At 36.7% G+C, this 17,381-nt stretch overlaps 2 protein-coding genes across 2 annotated transcripts; one reads left to right on the top strand and one right to left on the bottom strand.

Moving 5' to 3' along the window:
* Positions 1-517: 517 nt before the first annotated feature.
* On the top strand, positions 518-2,923 carry LOC110721769 (pectinesterase 1-like). The gene is made up of 3 exons (XM_021900958.1): positions 518-1,917; positions 2,029-2,098; positions 2,229-2,923. Exons 1-3 carry the CDS (start codon positions 781-783, stop codon positions 2,921-2,923), a joined length of 1,902 nt encoding a protein of 633 aa, XP_021756650.1. The 5' UTR covers positions 518-780.
* A 98-nt stretch (positions 2,924-3,021) lies between these two features.
* On the bottom strand, positions 3,022-17,174 carry LOC110721832. Its single transcript, XM_021901032.1, has 12 exons — positions 16,106-17,174; positions 14,597-14,873; positions 14,247-14,432; positions 13,090-13,227; positions 11,926-12,330; positions 9,533-10,550; positions 8,333-9,444; positions 6,751-6,938; positions 6,479-6,634; positions 5,188-5,422; positions 4,505-4,818; positions 3,022-3,800 (listed from the first exon to the last, which is right to left on the bottom strand). The coding sequence occupies exons 1-12, from the start codon at positions 16,921-16,923 to the stop codon at positions 3,494-3,496; spliced, it is 5,154 nt and encodes a 1,717-aa protein (XP_021756724.1). The 5' UTR covers positions 16,924-17,174; the 3' UTR covers positions 3,022-3,493.
* Positions 17,175-17,381: the final 207 nt, after the last annotated feature.

Genomic DNA, 17,381 nt, shown 5'->3' with positions numbered 1-17,381 from the left:
GGATATATTCTTTTCAAAGAAAAACCATAATGTAGAATTTAACCCCTTATCATGTCACAACTTAATTTTTACTATAACCTTTATATATATATATATATATATATATATATATATATATATATATATATATATATATGGAAAATACTGGCTTGTACTTGATTCGTTGAAACAAAGAAATTGGTCAGTCGATGACTTGGCTTTCAACTAATCTCTTTCTTTGCCTACGGGATGTGCACATGAAGAACTCTTATCTAAGTAGTATGCTTTCTAGTTCAAGTAGCAATTCCTGTCTCTGCTTCTAAAGTAAGACGGGGCCTTTATCTCCTCCCTCCCGGTATCCCCATTAGTTAATATACAAAATTGGAAAAGAATTCCGGGTCATTCAGATTTCAGGTTCGAGTTCGAGAGGTAGGGATGACAGGATTTGAACCCGTGACATTTTGTACCCATATATATATATATATATATATATATATATATATATATATATATATATATATATATATATATATTTTATTTTGGTAATTCTGTACAACATTAACTTAGCAAGTTAAAAGGCCCAATTTTTCTCAAAAAAGAAACAAAGAAAAAAAAAAAAGGTTGAAAGGCCAAATTTCTGCCGCCAAAATAAGTGTTCTTCTATTAAACTCATATCATTCTTATTCGTTTACTTCACATTCTAAATCAACAACAATCAAATCAAATAACCCCAATTCTCTTCATAAAAAACATTCTTCAACAAAATCAACTTTAATCTTTCTCTTTTTCTCTCTCCTAAAAATGGGAGAAACTACAGCAACAACGATCAAGAACTCAACAGCAAAAACCCAAAACAGAGTAATCTTCTGCTTATTCTACTTCATGCTCTGCATCATCACTCTATCCGCCATTTTCTTGCTTTCGAAACCCGACTCGAAAATCCAAGAAACGTCTCAGACACCCACAAATCAGCTCAATTCACTAAACCCCATCATCAAATCAGCTTGTTCTTCCACTTTCTACCCTTCCCTCTGTCTCTCTATTGTCTCTTTTTCCCACTTTACTACCCTCGATCGCTTCCTTGAGGCCTCGATCAACCACACTATCGGCCTCGTTTCGAGTTCTCAGCCTGAAATTGTCGATTTCTTTGTTCGGCAACTCCTTAATTCACAAGAGAAGACTGCTTTTAATGACTGTCTTGATATGCTTGATCAGACTTTGTATGAATTAGGCCAAGCAATGGATAACCTCCGTAGTTCTTTCGGGGTTTTTCGGCCGTATTATGGAGATTTGAAGACCCTTTTGAGCGCTGCTATGACTAATGAGAATACTTGCATTGATGGGTTCTCTGATTTGGAGGGAATTGAATCAAAATTTCATCAAAAAAAGGGTCTCAGAATTTATCTTGAGATGAAATTAAAACCCATTGTTCAAATGATTAGCAATATCTTGGCAATTGTAAAACATATGGAAGAAAGCATAAAACAAGAAAAAGATGATCAGTTGTTATTGGATAACTATAAGCAGTATTATTCTTCGGTTCAAAGATCAAAAACCGGGTTTCCGCCGTGGATGAGTAAGAGGGAGAGGAGGATGATGGGAAGAAGGAATTACAGAATTAAGCCGAATGTCGTGGTTGCGAGCGATGGGAGTGGGAATTACACCACAATTGGGGAAGCAATAAAAATGGCGCCAAATATGAGTTCGAGTAGGTATGTGATCAAAATTAAGGCGGGGATTTATAAAGAAAATTTGGAAATTCCAAGAAATAAGATGAATGTTATGTTCTTTGGAAGTGGGATTAATTCAACTGTAATTAGTGGAAACAGGAGTATTGTTGATGGGTATTCAACCTTTACTTCAGCTACTTTGAGTACGTCTCTCTCTTTTCTTCGTGTCTCGTTGATTTCGCCTTTGATCTTAGACTATGTTGGAATTGTAAATAACCATGAATTTAGTTGATTTAGTTTGTGATTTTGGGAGATTTGGAGATGTGATATTTGGTTATGAACTTGGTGTTTAGATCATTTCAATTGTGTAAAATCACAGATTAGGCTTCTAATTATTGTTGGGAAAATGATTATGTTTTTATTATCTGAAATGTATGATACAGTAGGAAGTAAATAGTTTTACAGCCAATTGTTCCTTTCATCCTGATTCCTGATTACACTGCTACAATTTTACATGAAAAGGGGATGGCTAAACATGGGAAGTACTAATTGTCATTTGTATTGGCTTCTGTTCTGCAGCTGTAATTGGAGACAGGTTCTTGGCTAGAGACCTGACAGTAGAAAACACGGCAAGTCCGGAGATGTACCAGGCAGTAGCAATCAGAGTGACCTCTAACTCTGCTTTCTTCCGATGCAATTTCACCTCCAACCAGGACACTCTCTACGCTCACTCCCTCCGTCAGTTTTACCGAGAATGCATCATCCAAGGTACCATTGATTTCATCTTTGGGAATGCAGCAGCCATCTTTCACAACTGCCAGATTCTAGCCCGGAAACCTATATATGGGCAGAGCAACATGATCACTGCTCAGAGCAGAGAGGACCCTAATCAGAACACAGGGTTCTCTCTCTCCAACTGCACAATCAGTGCAGCCCCGGATTTTTCTCTTCCTGATCGCAGAAGATCATTTACCTTTCTTGGTCGACCATGGAGGAACTACTCAAGGACAGTCATAATGAGGAGTTATCTTGGAGACCTGATACATCCACAGGGATGGTCTCAATGGGATCAATACAGCAATTTGGATACAGTAGAATACATCGAGTACATGAATACTGGACCAGGGGCAGATACTAGATATAGAGTTAAATGGAGAGGATACAAGAAGAATTGTACAGAAGATCTAGCAAAGAGATTTACTGTTGGAGCTTTCCTGCACGGTCCTGACGACTGGCTGTATACCACTGGGTTTCCTTTGTTCCATGATCCATGAAGTATACCTGCACAATGATAATTGAAAAAAAATTATGTTGTATATACCATTCTCTCACAATGATCTGCAAACACCACCCTTTGTATTTACCATTCATGCACCACGCAGAAAAACTTCCTTCATTAGTGTAAGTAGGTCCGTAGTACAGGCAAAAATTCATATATGAGAGTAGATGTAACAGCTATTTTCATATATACAATTTCGTAAATGTTTTGATTCAAGTACTATATGCAACATTCACTTTACAAATCTACGCTCGACTTCATTTTCTACAAAAAATTTCTATAAACATTTACATGGCACATAATTTATGTGTATAGAGTATATTTGTCACAATCCTTCGCAGTTGCTTGAAGCAGATTCTTTTCTGCACTCGTATGCTCAGAAGATATAGCTGTTATTCACATCCCACTCCCATAATCTTCATTGCAGAAGGTTAAATACTACTATAAGTATAAAAATTACAGAAGCAGCCACCATCCATTTACTTTATCAAATGAATCATATATGATTCAGATCTCCAACCTAACCCCTTCACAACTTTGTAGGCTCTCTTCAAGCAAAAGAGCTTCATGCCCGAATAGTTCGAGAAACTCCTTCCTTTAGCCTAGGCTGCCTTGGGTATAGGGCCACTGCTAACAATAACGCAACAAGAAGACCTACTACTCCACTGAATGGCTGGAAGGGGTGCAAACCGATGATCCACCATGGAATCTTTGACATGTAAACAACAAAACCACTCGTTTGTAAAAAGTAACTGGAGGCCATTAGGCCAGTGCGCAGTCCAATGGGAATGAAAAGGCTGCCTTCCTTTCTTAGTCGAGCCCCAGCAAGACACAAGGATAATAGCCATAGACCAGGAATGGCCTGCCAGGACCTGGGAAATAATGAAATAAGATTTATATGAGCATTGTGTTGCTTGAAGTAAGAAAAATGTAACTAACATCAAAGGAACGAGATTATAATATACTCCGAAGACACGACAACAAAGAGGCATCATTAAAATTATAAAAGCCTAGGAAATATCCAAACCTATGTTAGAGCCGAGCTGAACTCTTAACATGACTATACTTTGGGTTTGGTTTAATTCTATTGAGTTTGAACTCGAACTCGAACTCACCTCCAACTTAGCAATTAAATTTATGTTCGAGCTTGGTTTAATAAATAAAAAAATCAACTTTGTTCCAAGCTCAACTCAATAAAGTATGTTTAAACAATAAGAGCTTGGTTTGATAAAAAAATATTCTGACTAGATAAGTCATGTTGGAATTTCTCATATCATTTTAAGCCCTGGTTTAACATTTAAATAAACAATATTATAAATCTGGTATTATATATCTTAAACTAATGAGCTCATGAGCTTTCGAGCAGAGCTTGAGTTTGGCTCATTTAAATTCAAACTATTTTAAGCTCAAGCTTGGCTGATTAACAAACCAAACAAGCTCAAACCAAATTTAGACCAAATCGATTCCAAACAGTTCAATTTATGTCCATTCCTACATTTTATCTTTAATTTTTGAAAAATAACAGAACATAATACCTTCCAGGTCTGTTTCAAACTATAAAAAGTTGCAGACATACCTCTGTGATAATGCAAATGCAAGTCCTGATAGAAGTATTCCAGGATGATAACCAAGGTCTATTGCGATTTCTTCTAACAGCCATGATCTAAAAAGAAGTTCTTCAACAAAAGAAACACCAGCTGCCACGGCAAGTCCTTGTCCAGCGGAAAGAAACAGCTGGCCATGCGCTTTGATTTTGGCACTAAAAGTTAGGGACGACGAACCAAGACTGGATGGAAAAGAAAGCTTGACAAAGCCAAGATATGCATTCAAAGAGTGTATTGAGATAACCAGCATGACTCCTCCAACCAACCCTATCAAGAAGTGTTGCACCTGTATGTAGAGACAGAATTAATTGAAAAAGAAACTGACGAGAAACAACAGTAAATAAAAAGTTATCTACTACATTTCACTCTCTATTGTCTTCCTCCTCCCACCTTGCTTTATCAGGATATGGGTCAGAGGAGGTGAGCCCAGTCACCAATCAATGCATGCAGCAAACATAACAAGATCCTGCATAATGAACTAAAACAGCATCTATAATAATTCATTGCTACTTCAATTCTGGTAAATCAGTTTATTTTTATAAATAAAAGCACGAAGAGAGTTTTATAGAGAAGTCGCAAAATCATATAAATCTTTGACAATGCTGTAAGATATAATCTGATAGGAGAAGTGACTGCTTCAGATATTAGCTGATACCTTTCTTGGTGATGTAAAATCCAGCCCGTATTGCTTGAATGGATCTTCATACCCTCGTATTCCCTTCCCCCACTGCATGATAAGTATTATGACAGCAGTGTAAAGCCCAACTATGCAAGCTAGCTCGACAATACTAGAGGAGGTATGCGTCAACAAATTCTGAAAAAGTGTAGGCAACAAGGGCACCAGCACTGGAGACCACAAAACTAGGACCATGCCAGAAAATCCAAGTACCCTGTGAATGAGAAGACTGTTAACAAGCACTGGAGGGGCACTTAGATACATCCCAAATAAATGATACTAATGGAAAAAACATTGCCAAGAATTTACAATGATATAAACAAAGAAGATGTCAGCTTTTCTAGCCATACCGTGAAGAAAAGAAATTACAATATAAGAGGAAAAAATGTTACAGGTATCAACATCTGAGGTTCAATAGTTAACGGAATCTATAGGCTTTCAACTAGCTAACTACTGCAGCCATCAGAAGCTATCATCAGATATCTACAGTACATGCCTGTCCAGCTAAAAGATTATATTCTCAAAAGTGGTTGAAGATCTAACTAAGCCACAAAAATATTATGCTTCCTCGTATCAGCTAACATAATGTTTATCTAATTTGCAGTATGTTCAGGTTGAAAATGGTGTGTGGATAGTATTGGATACATATTATGTAGTCAACTAATTATCACTAGTATGCTTTGGACATAGCAATCCATTATATTAAAGGAGTTAAAAGTAAAAACACAATGAATTCACTAAGAAAATTTAAATTAGTTGAAAAATATCTAGTTGATACACACAATTCAGAAGGACTGAAGCACTAAGATTTTGCCATAACCTAGATTGATGGTTGTAAACAGCTATCAGTGATTTCAGACATTCTACAGAGAGTCATGATTTCAGGATATAATTTTTCGGCATTCTTTTAGTCTATCATATGTAGGACTTTCAAAACGAGGTCAGAACTTGAAAAACACCAGGTTGTATCACAATAAACCCAGGACACAGAGAAATTGTAAATAGCATCATATACACTGAATTGTAAAAGATTAGCTATCCAAGATTTAAAGAAGCATCATAATAGCCTGATAATCTCCTGTTCTCCAGAAAAGGAGGTGCATACAATGTGTATTTATTTAATGATATCTAAAAAAGGAAATGCAATGGATACAAACTAGTATAGTACACAACAAAGACAAAAGCAAATATCAATATATGCAATCATTGTGATTCCCACACACTTATTCAGTTACTTTGGTTTTATTTGAAAAACTTAAACACAAATCACCTCAGAAACAAAGGCTGGTCGGCAATACGTAAAAATGAAAAAAGCTTGTCTGTCAAACTCATAGCACCACGAAGACCACCCCACAGTAAAGCCAATTTTCCAACAAGCCTTAGCGCGCCACCTCTTTGGCCCAATCCTGCCAGCATTGCGACGATCCTGATAAAGCAATAGTTCAATTAGATAAACATTCACATACACACTCAAGGAAGGGCGAGAAATGTGAAAAAAGAGGCAGACCAAAATAGAGAACAAAATGACAAAAGCCAGTCTACCTATCTTGATCCACAGCTCCATCTTGCGTAGTAGGAACCACTGGACCAGCGACTGACATTGCCTTTTCAGCAAGGCTTGTTACTATATTACTCTGGTCTTTGTCATCTACCGTCTCCTCTTTATGGACTGATTCACTCTTCATATGTTTATCGTCAGTTTCATAACCGTCGTTCGCCATGAAATCGTCCTATGATAATATACAAGGCCAGAAGTCAAAAGGAATGAACAAAATTGTAGAAACAAGAGGGAGGCCAATGGCCAGTAATGAAGCCAACTAAAGTGATTATTATTTCAACCGATATATGGCCTGACATTTAACATCAGCACAATGTGAATGGCGGATAATATAAAATAACAGTTAGCCAGTCTGACACTGCATTAGCAGTGCAAAAGATCACTTTGAACTACACAGATACTTTCAGATTAAAAGCTGATGATTTATAACTTTAATCTAGGGGGTAAGACAACAAACATTTTGACCTTTAAAATTCCACCAGTGACGGACTCAGACTGGCTGTTGCCTGTCTCTTGTTAAAAGCATTCATCATTATGCTAAACATTACTAACTTTGTTACTCACAATGGATTGAGTTTTGCACTATTCATAAATTAAGTTTGATTACATTTTCTTGCTACCACAACAACAGCAAAGACTTAATCCCATAATGAGTTGGGGTTGGTTAATCAGCAAATAAAAAACAGAAGGAAAAAAAAAAAAAAAAAAAAAAAAAAAAGGGAACAAAGATAGAAAATTGAAAGGGACAAAAAACGAGAAAGAATATATTGAGAAAAAAAAACAAAGAGAGAGTAAAGTGAAAACCCAAGAAGAGAAAATACTAATATAAATTGAAAAAGATTTATAAAAGATATTCTAAGCTTCTGCTCAACTCTTTCGGTTGTGTAATATAACCATGACCACATTTTCTTACTCAGTTCATAAAAAACAAATGTTATAGTGTAATATGTTGTAAGATTGATCTTAATGTATATTTTTCAAACATGGACTTTTTTTAATATAGTTTTTAATAATACATTATTGCATATATTTATGGTCAATTCTGTGCATTGGCAAGTAGATTATTGCCAGTGTGTAGGCACAGAAAAAATACCTTCCAAATATTGGTATATCTGATTCCCTAATACTTGGCTAAAATCCAAGACTTCCCACAAGTTCTTTCAAAGTAGTTGAATGCCATCCTAAAATTTTAAGCTAGAAAGAGATACATCCATCATTATTGTTTTTTTTTTTTTTTTTTTTTTAAATTTACCCATATTGACTATTCATGTTTACCTACACAGGGCTTTGAGTCTTTGACCGTTAAAAACTTAATAAATAAAAATTATAAATGTTGATATTCGGAACTATACGTTGAGAAGATTTACAGTATCTCACTAGACTATTCTTCTTATCAACAAATCACCAAAAATAATTTATGTAAATAATGCGAAATGGCAAAGGGGGTAGATTTACAACCAAAAAAAAAAAAAAAACCCTGAGGGAGCGGTGACAATAGATAAGACCCTTACATTTTGAAGAACAAATGTGTGTAGCAGAAAGAAACTTCAAAACCATAGAAAATACCTGCTGACTTGTTAATAATGCAGACGCTCCAAGTGCAGCTGTAACAGCACCAACCATGAGAGTATTTCCATCCAAACCTTTGAACTCCTCCTTATCTACGTCATCTTCACCAGGACCATCTGAGGCACCACTTCCCTTGACTTTTGTTAAATTCTTCTCTGGAGTAAGATCAATCCCATCAATAGGAAGTTGAATGACCTCTTGTGGAAGTATATCATCTGGCTTCAACACACTGAATTGATCTTGATCCATGTCCAAAGCTCCAGCAGCTACATCAAAGCAGTTTCTCAGAGAAGCTAAAGTAGAACCAACGATAACACCAATGGGTAGCACTTTTTTCAAGTAGCTGGTATCCTGTAGTACTTTAGATATTGCTTCTACGATAAGGTCACCATTAATAAGCCTACTCCATTCTTGGAAATCAGGGTCTAACCCAGAGAACAAGAGCTCTTGATTATGCTCTATTTCATGTTGGATTGCCAAATAGACAGCTTCTGCCACTGCTTCCATATCTGCTGCTAGAGCAGCATCCATGTCTTCAATGTCTGTTGCATTAAGTCTACGACTAACTTCAACTTTCAGAGAATTAAGTAAAGTGGTCTTAACAAATAATTTTGACCTGTCCACATTATCACGTTTCACAGATTTGTCATGTGATTTCTGCATCAATTCTTCCGTTGGTTCGTCCTGCGTCTCTTTGTCAAGAATGACATATGATGGCTCAATAACGTTATCTATAACATTTTCTTTCTGAGGTAGCTTGGTGTGCTCCTTTTTGTCTTTATTGTCAAATACAGCAACATGTATTCCACCAGGCTGTTTTAGCAGAAGCAAGTGCCCATCTTCTGGAACATAATCAAGTAATGGAGCAGTAGTTGCATCCATAGCAACATCTTTCACTTTCTGCATCTTTGACAGGATATATTTAGGGACAAACTCTTTGTCAAATGCTTTTACGTTTGCTGCTCCCGGGTTATTGACAATCAAGTTAAGCATCTCAATATTTTTCTCTTTGCCAGAAGCTGCCGTTGGACCCATTTTCATACTACCATTGCTATCATGTGCATGAACTGATTCTATATCCAGAGGATTGGTATTTTCTTTATCTTTCCCTGCATCAAGCTGTGAATCAGTAAGATAACCATAGCAATTACGCAGGAAGATGTGACAAGTCATGAAACAACCAAACTTAAGTCTTACCATCCATTTGTTTTTCTAGATGGAGCTCACTAGTACTGCCATCCTTCTCAACAACTGAGCCATTAATGGCATCCTTGTTCTCACTTTCTTCATTGACTATGTTTTCAGTACTTTTCTCCTCCAGCTGAGTAATCATATCTTCAAGGACACCAAAAACACTATTGACAGCCACCTGTGTTGAGTCATCCATCCCAGTGAAAGCATCAAAAGCTTGTGAAACACTGAAAGTGGGGCTTTTAGATTCAGGAGCACTATTCTGATCTGGCAGCGGTTGCAAATCTTCACCCTTGGTTTTACCATCACCATTTCCATTTTCTGATATTTGACTATCAGATGTGGGTGGTGGCGTTGCTTCATCTGTATCTGCTGCCGGTTCAGCATCTGAGCTTGTTTTATTTTGCTCTTCAGGCAAATCCTTGGACTCACCAACAATCTCAGAGATATCACTCTCTGCCTGTTTTGTTTCGTCATCTTGGGACCAAGTACTCGGCTTAACACCTGCTTCAGAGTTGGTGCTACCACCACTGCCGCTAGATGAGTTTATTTTGGCAGTGGCATCAGAACCATCCCCACCAGAATCAACAGGCTGGTCAACATTCTTGGCAGAGGCATCATTATCAGGTTTTTCATCACTATTCTGAGAATCTTTTAAACCTTCTGTCAGTCTTGTATCCCCCTCATTGCTGTCAACTACTTTAGTCTCAGTAGCTTCTTCACCGAGGTTGTTATCACTGTTGTCTGGTTTAGCATCTCCGGATACTCTGTTTTCTGAAGGTCGATCAATGTTTTCATTTTCAGAGTCAGAACGCAAGGCTGCATTTTCTTTGTTATCTGATTTCAGAGCAGATGAAGGATCAGCTTTATGGTTAATGCTCAGTAGTGTATTAAGATTCATATTCTTCCCAGGTGCTTGCAAAATTTCAGAAACAGAAGTAGTAAGTTTGCCACGGACATCCTCAGGGACAGCATCCTGCAACGCCTTAATAAGGGTCTCACCTCGATCAACAGCGGATAGTACCTAGCAAATGAGTGAGATCCATCATAACAAAACAAACAAACATAGCTAGTATTCAACTAACAGTATAATAAGTGAAGGTGCTTTGAACTAAATCTACCAAAAAAAAAAAAAAAAAACTGTTTTAAAAACTAAGGACGCTATCTAAAAGATCCAGACAGATGAGCTATTGACCCAGAGAAAAGTAGATATTCACATAAAAGATCATGACCCATTGTGAAGGGGCAATAGCTATATAGTGTGGGTAATACATACATTCTGCCTGATGTAAGACTCTTAAACTTGTTAAGTTTGTTTTTTCATGATCATTGTTACCCAACAGGGTGCAGTTTTTTGCACTTCATCATGTACAAGCACATAAACCTTGAAGAATTGTGCCTTAGTCCTAAGATGTAGTTTATACTCCCAGAAAAACGGCTAAAAGTTCTTGAACAAACCAAATCATAGTCACAATACTGCAAACAAAAATTGCTCTCTTTTTGTTTCAGGGCATGGCACATGGCTCTCGTCACAAACTCGTCAGGTGTAAAGAAGCCCATTGGTTTCAACTAAATTCGACAAATTATTTTATTTTGCCCGGTTCTTTTGTTATATTGGGAGGGGAATTCCGGAGCTCTGGTTAATCTACAAGCTGATCAAACTGGTTATGGGGTTGGTAATTAGTACTGAGAATCAAAGTGTTGAAAATACTGACTAGAGGCTAGAAATGGTTTAAAGCAGAGCACTTTTAGCTAACAAAACTTCAGATTGAGTGCAGCTTCAAGCCAATGCTTATAATAATTTTTAAGTCTATTAACCAACAAAATCACGAGGGCAGACAATATAATATAAATCTGTGTATACAGAAGACAATAGATGGTTCAGTCAGCTTTCCCTCTAGTAGAGATCAATCGTTGATACTTCCATATTTCATCTCTGACAAAGGCAAGTCATCCCAACAATCCTATGATTACAAAGGACTATCTAAACTCGGTCAAATGACTATCTAATTCAAACTATCGTTTACTTTCATTTTTACGGACAAATTATGATAGACCAATCAATTGTTTTCCGCATCATACTTAACTGGGAACTTCCTCTTTAAAATTGAAGGGGTTAAGTTAAGGAAAGTCTTTTTGAATTTATACAATAAAGCTATGCCTTACATGTATGTGACCCCAACAGGACTGCTGCCCCAATCCTATACTGCTATATAGTATCCTCATTAGAGATACTTAAGATATAATTCTTTTATCTTCCAAAATTTTTACAGTAAAAGCACAAAGTCATATTGGCCTTTTAAGAATAAAGATACAAAAGAGCACTTGGTTTTTAGCATTATCAAACTCCAGCTTTACAGAAAATCCCAAGGCTAAAATGTCAATATTAAAATAGATACCTTTTTCTTGTCTTCTTCTTTTAATGTCCCAGGCATTGTCACATCAAGCATATTCATAACAACCTGTGCTGTTGGGAGCACTTGGCCAGAATCACTTTCTACTGGATTGGTTTCTGTGACTTTAGTGGAATCTTCATCATCTGAGCTCCCTTTTGAATTCTGGTTTAACTTTGAATGAATACTAGGTAAAGTATCAGTCTCTCTCCGCATACCCTTCATTGGATCCACTAATACATCTGAATTATCTAACTTGGCCAAATTCAAGAGACGGTCAACTCTGCCACTTGTATCAGACGTTCTTCCCTCCACAAGAGCTAAACCTTTTGAAGGTTTGACAGTAACATCTATATCTTGAAGAAGTGGGTGGCGACCCTTTAGTATTCCAAGCTCCACTGCTGTGAGCCACTTCATTATAAATATATTTATCAGATATACAGGGCACAAAAATGTAGCAAACAAGATTTTACAAGAACAAAGGATAGAAACATATTTTAGAAACAAAAAGTACCAAACCGATTCTCCCAACATATCTTTACTTGGATTCAAAAAATGGAAGAACACATAAGCAAAGATCTCTTATAAGGATATTATATAACCAAGCATGATATTTGTACATCTCATACAAGTTATCATCTAACTAATTACTTATGTAGAACAGAATTCAAATCAAAGATAAAATAGATATGTGCCATCTATCTCAATATATCATTAAAAAGTTTGTACAACTTTTGGTTACATTTACGTTGAAAAAGTCTGAACAGAGAAAATTTTCAATATTTGGTAACAAAGGACTCACTGAGGGTGCAAGCAAAAGGAAAAGAATATCCAATGCTGGGCAATATAACCCATTTTGAAGGGCTATTTATTTCTTGAAAATTTGTGGTTGCTATTTATGATTTATTTTACTACTTGAAACTTTTGTTTACGTTTCGTTTTACTCTCAGTTTATCTACTAAAAGAATATATTCTGCAATCCAATCACAAAATGTACTACTAGTCTACTACAGTGTAATCTGGAGATGAACACCCATCCAACTCTAAATCAAAAAGATAAAAGAGAAAAAGTAATCACTCCTTATGCAACAGAAACTCTGCCATAGCATCAGAACAAGTACAGTTTACAGGAGTAATTAAATAAATATTGAAGCAGAGGATAATTTTTACCTCAGTTGCCACATGCTGGTACCACGAGATCGTGTTAACAGTAGATGGTAAAAATGAACACAGAAGTAAGCTTGTAAAAGGATTTTCAGCAATCGAGCCACGAGGAATAGAGAACAGAGGCACAGTCCCAGTGTCATTCTGGAAGGGGGTGGGAAAGAGATAAAATATGTGTGAGCCATAACAACATAAATAACAAGATTTATGTATTATAATAGGCAAGAAAAGGCACATTTATGTCAAATTCCCCAAAAGGAAACAGGATAAAGACCATAATTCCCATTAGGTATTAGCCACTAATGTCAAGGATATAAAAATCATCGCATTCTAGTCAAAAGAACCCATGAGAAGCTCGGAGTTTCCTTACTCTTTATTAGACCTCTTTTCAGTAAGTTAATTTAAAGAAACAAGTGTTTTGGTACCTAGTCAAGACACTGCTTAAGAAAAACAGAGCAATGACTACAGTGGGGATTCCCACATGAACCGAAACGACTGAATTCAGGGAAAAGGCAGTAGCTAAGTTCAATTTCGGTGCAGGTACGAGTACTTCAATTCACCATTTTTTGTTGGAATAAACACAATTAGTTTTGAACGGCCTTAACTTGTTAGTTTATAATCAGAATATGGACGGCGATGAATGATGATAATGATAAAAGAAGTAGAGGAGAGGAGCCTAAAAGAGATTGAGGGCAATGAAAAGCAGGGATGATTAACCCATAAGGCATGACCCATTGTGCAGTAAAAGAAAAACAAGGGAAGGGGAAATGACATTTTGTATAATCTTTTTCCTTTTCTCTATTTTTAAGTCCTTTTAGTTGTTGGTTCTAGTTTATCCAAATTCATTATTATTTCTCTCCTTGATTAAGTTTTGTAATGATGCCCCTTGTGGCTCACATTAAGACTCATTACCTAAGCTTTATTTTTCCACCATATTCTATGAGGTTATGGTAGAAAATTACAGAGGTTAACCTCTAAATTTAGGGTTTTAACGAAAGTTGTTCAAATCAATATAAAGTTGTGTACTTAGATAATCTTATGATTAATAGAATGAGTAACTTTCATTCTTAGCCCTCCTTAAGTTCATGAATGACACCTCTATAAATTTATGCATAAAAGAACATGTTAAGCATCCATTTATGCAGTTCCAGAAAATAACACACCTGTACAAATAGTACTGGAACCTTCAGGTTTCCTACCAGCTTTCTGGTGCTAGAATTTGAGTAGAAATCTTCTAATGAGTCAAATCCAAATGAAACCATGGATATTGCCTCTTCAAAATCGCGGACCGATTCAGCTGCCAAAGCCTTTTCCACATCAAAACCTTTCCTCCTACCTTGAAAAAGTTCCTGAAACATAAGGTGTAAAACACTTAAATACTTGATGCCTTACAGAAAATTAACAGCAACAAGTTTACTAGGAAACATCTACGTTTACAAAATTAGATCGCCATTTTATAAACTGGTCAAAAAGATAGTAAAAAGTAAAAGTTATTAGCAAATTAGAAATCTACCTTGTTAGACTTTAATATATCTATCAAGCCTCCAGTGAGCTTATCATCAATGATATTGCAGTAAGGAGAAGTCCTGGTGGCTTCATCTAAGTCAAAAGGATTGTCAATGCATGTAGCAGCTGTAAGAGGGGTCTTTTCCCCAGCTTCAGCAAGGTATTTTGTCAGCATATTCGCACCATAACCCAAGCCAACCCCTGTCAATGTAGACCTTGGTCGTGCCTTGGTGATGAACTGTATAGCCGAGCAAATGTCATCACTATCAGCAGCTGTAAATAACCTTGAAAATAAGCAGGTTATGCAATTCATTAATTCATCCTCTTTGTAATAACGGAAAAATAACAAGGAAAAATCCCATCATTCTAAACACAATAGCAGGTAAATATAATTCAAATAGAAAAAAAATTACATCAGAAATGATATTTACAAAGAAAGAAAGAATAAAAAAAGAAATTACAATTAAAAACACAAAGGTATCTCTAGAATCTAAATCCACAGACACTAGACAATGAAATTATTAGGGGAATTTGATCATGCACCTCTAAGCTACTCCTGCCGTCCCCAAATATAATCTCATTTCTCTTGGGCACAAAAAAGAGAGAAATTGTTTTGAGATGTGTTGATTAGAGGTGAATGAAAAAGAAGTTAGGTATGATTTAATGCATTGATCATATGGTGAGATGAAGTACCAGTTTGTTGATTAAAGATGAACATATATGTTATGGGAGATATTCAACCATAGATTGATGACAAGATACTGGCTTGCCATGCTACAACCCAAAATAACCACTACAGTTTTCGCAATTATAATTCCCATGTCAGGAAAGCATTGTAACATACTCCCTTCGTCCCAATTTAGTTTGCCCCTTTCTATTTTGGCAAAGACCCACTAATTTTTAAATACTTCTCTCTTCCCACTACCAACTGTTAAAGTCCACACACTCTCTCATTCAATTTCAAAAATACCCCACTATCTCCAATCAGTCCATCACATCTACCTTTTTCTTAAAATAACAATTGACAACCACACTCCAAACTTACACCTAAAATTATGTGCTTTGACAAGGATGCAAACTGAATTGGGGCGGAGGGAGCATACCGTTTTAAAGCTGCAAGATGTAAAGTAAAAGTTATCACTTTAGTTATGACTGGACCTTCCCAATTTCCCTACTTAAATTGAACTATAGCATATATGAGATCAAGAAAGTGCCCAAAACTCCAAATGAGTAACTAGTACATAAAAAAAGCTCTATAAGTAAAAACAAGTCAATTCCTCAATTAAGTGGGAGTTACATCAAGTCGTCAAGGTTCCATCCTACCGCGAATGCAGAGCTACATTCTGTATCAGAAAGATTTCTCCTTCCAGTTCTTTAATGATCAATTAGCAAAGTATACTCAAAATTATCATCATATATAAGCACAACTTAAAAGAAACAAAAACACATACTTCCAACATATCAAAAACACAAACCAAAATCAAAACAACAAATCGAAAACTCATCAACGACTCACCGAGCAGTGGTTAATGGAGAACCGGCACACCCCCGAGGGTTCATAACAACTGGAAACAACCCTCGCCGCAAGCATTCCCTCACAAACGACCTCACATTCTCATCCATACTACCATTCGCCGTCCCCGGGATCAATAAAACAGTAGTATCTAATCCACGCTCATCACTCAAATCCAAATTACAAGGCCAATCCAAAGAAATCACCCCGCCATCTTCAGTCCCAACACAAACCCTCTGATACTCCAATACCCCATTTTCTCTCTCCTCCTTCGCCTCGCCGCCGCCATTTTTACTCAATTGAATTCTCCCACTATCTAACCTAACAAAATGCTTCTCCTCCTTCACTAATCTCTCACTCACATCCTCCTCTTCGCCATTTTCGAACGAAATCGAAGGACACCGCAATAGAACAAACCGATTAAAGGGTGTTGGGCTAGTGAATAGAATCCATTCACCAACATCGGAAACCCTAGAATCCGAATTCGATTCTGATCCCGAATTCGAATTCGATTGAAGAAGATTATTGTTTCTGTACTTAGAGTAAGAAAGAGCAAAAGCAGAAGCAAACCCTAGAGCAGCAGGTGGAACCCAATTGAGAGGAAGAAGAGAGAGAAAATCAAGAGCACTTGAAGCGGAAGTAGAAGAAGGTTCAAGTGCGTTTCTAAGAAGCTTAGAATTCCGCTTCAATCGGCGTTTCTTCCATAACCGAAACTCCCGGTTTCGAAACGTTGAATGAAGAAGGTGAGAGGTTGAAGAAGGAGGGAAGAAGAAGGTGAAGCTGGAATTGGGGTTGACTTGAGCTGAAGTGAAAATCGCCATTGAAGAAGAGGAGAGAGAAAGTGATGATAAGGAAGAAGAAGAAAAGAGCGTTTTGGAGAAAAATGGCGGGTTTTTGGAGAATGAAGAAAGTGACGTGGAAAGTATGGGCGGTTTGGGATTTCAAAGAAGAAAGAGATGTGGAAGGAAATTAGCGGTTTAGAGTGGCGTTTTGGGTTCTGCCAAAGATTTGTAAATGGTCCATGTTTTTATGAGATTAATTGTAAAATTTTGTTGATTTCATTGGACGTAAAGTTGGACATCTGTCTATTGTTAATGTAGACGCCGACTTAATGGTTCGTAGATAGGAGCACAATGGTCATTGGATTGTGGGGGTGGATTTTAAAGGTGGATGAGAGGGGAAGTATGTCGACGATTTAGTACAGCTGTACAGTCGTACATAGTAGAACAATGACTAAAAAAGTTATGTTTTGATCACTTTATTTTTACTTGTATTAGGA

This window comes from Chenopodium quinoa, unplaced genomic scaffold (assembly GCF_001683475.1).
Source record: "Chenopodium quinoa cultivar QQ74 unplaced genomic scaffold, ASM168347v1, whole genome shotgun sequence".
NCBI classification, from domain to species: Eukaryota; Viridiplantae; Streptophyta; class Magnoliopsida; order Caryophyllales; family Amaranthaceae; genus Chenopodium; species Chenopodium quinoa.
This window is presented reverse-complemented; position numbering and strand designations above follow the sequence as displayed.

Coding starts and splice junctions, on each gene's coding strand:
- LOC110721769 (XM_021900958.1), top strand. CDS start 781: ATGGGAGAAACTACAGCAACAACGATCAAGAACTCAACAGCAAAAACC. Junction 1,918..2,028: donor TCTTAGACTATGTTGGAATT/GTAAATAACCAT, acceptor GTAAAATCACAG/ATTAGGCTTCTAATTATTGT. Junction 2,099..2,228: donor AATGTATGATACAGTAGGAA/GTAAATAGTTTT, acceptor TCTGTTCTGCAG/CTGTAATTGGAGACAGGTTC.
- LOC110721832 (XM_021901032.1), bottom strand. CDS start 16,923: ATGGCGATTTTCACTTCAGCTCAAGTCAACCCCAATTCCAGCTTCACC. Junction 6,635..6,750: donor GGAGCTGTGGATCAAGATAG/GTAGACTGGCTT, acceptor TTGCTTTATCAG/GATCGTCGCAATGCTGGCAG. Junction 4,819..5,187: donor ATTTTACATCACCAAGAAAG/GTATCAGCTAAT, acceptor CTCTACATACAG/GTGCAACACTTCTTGATAGG.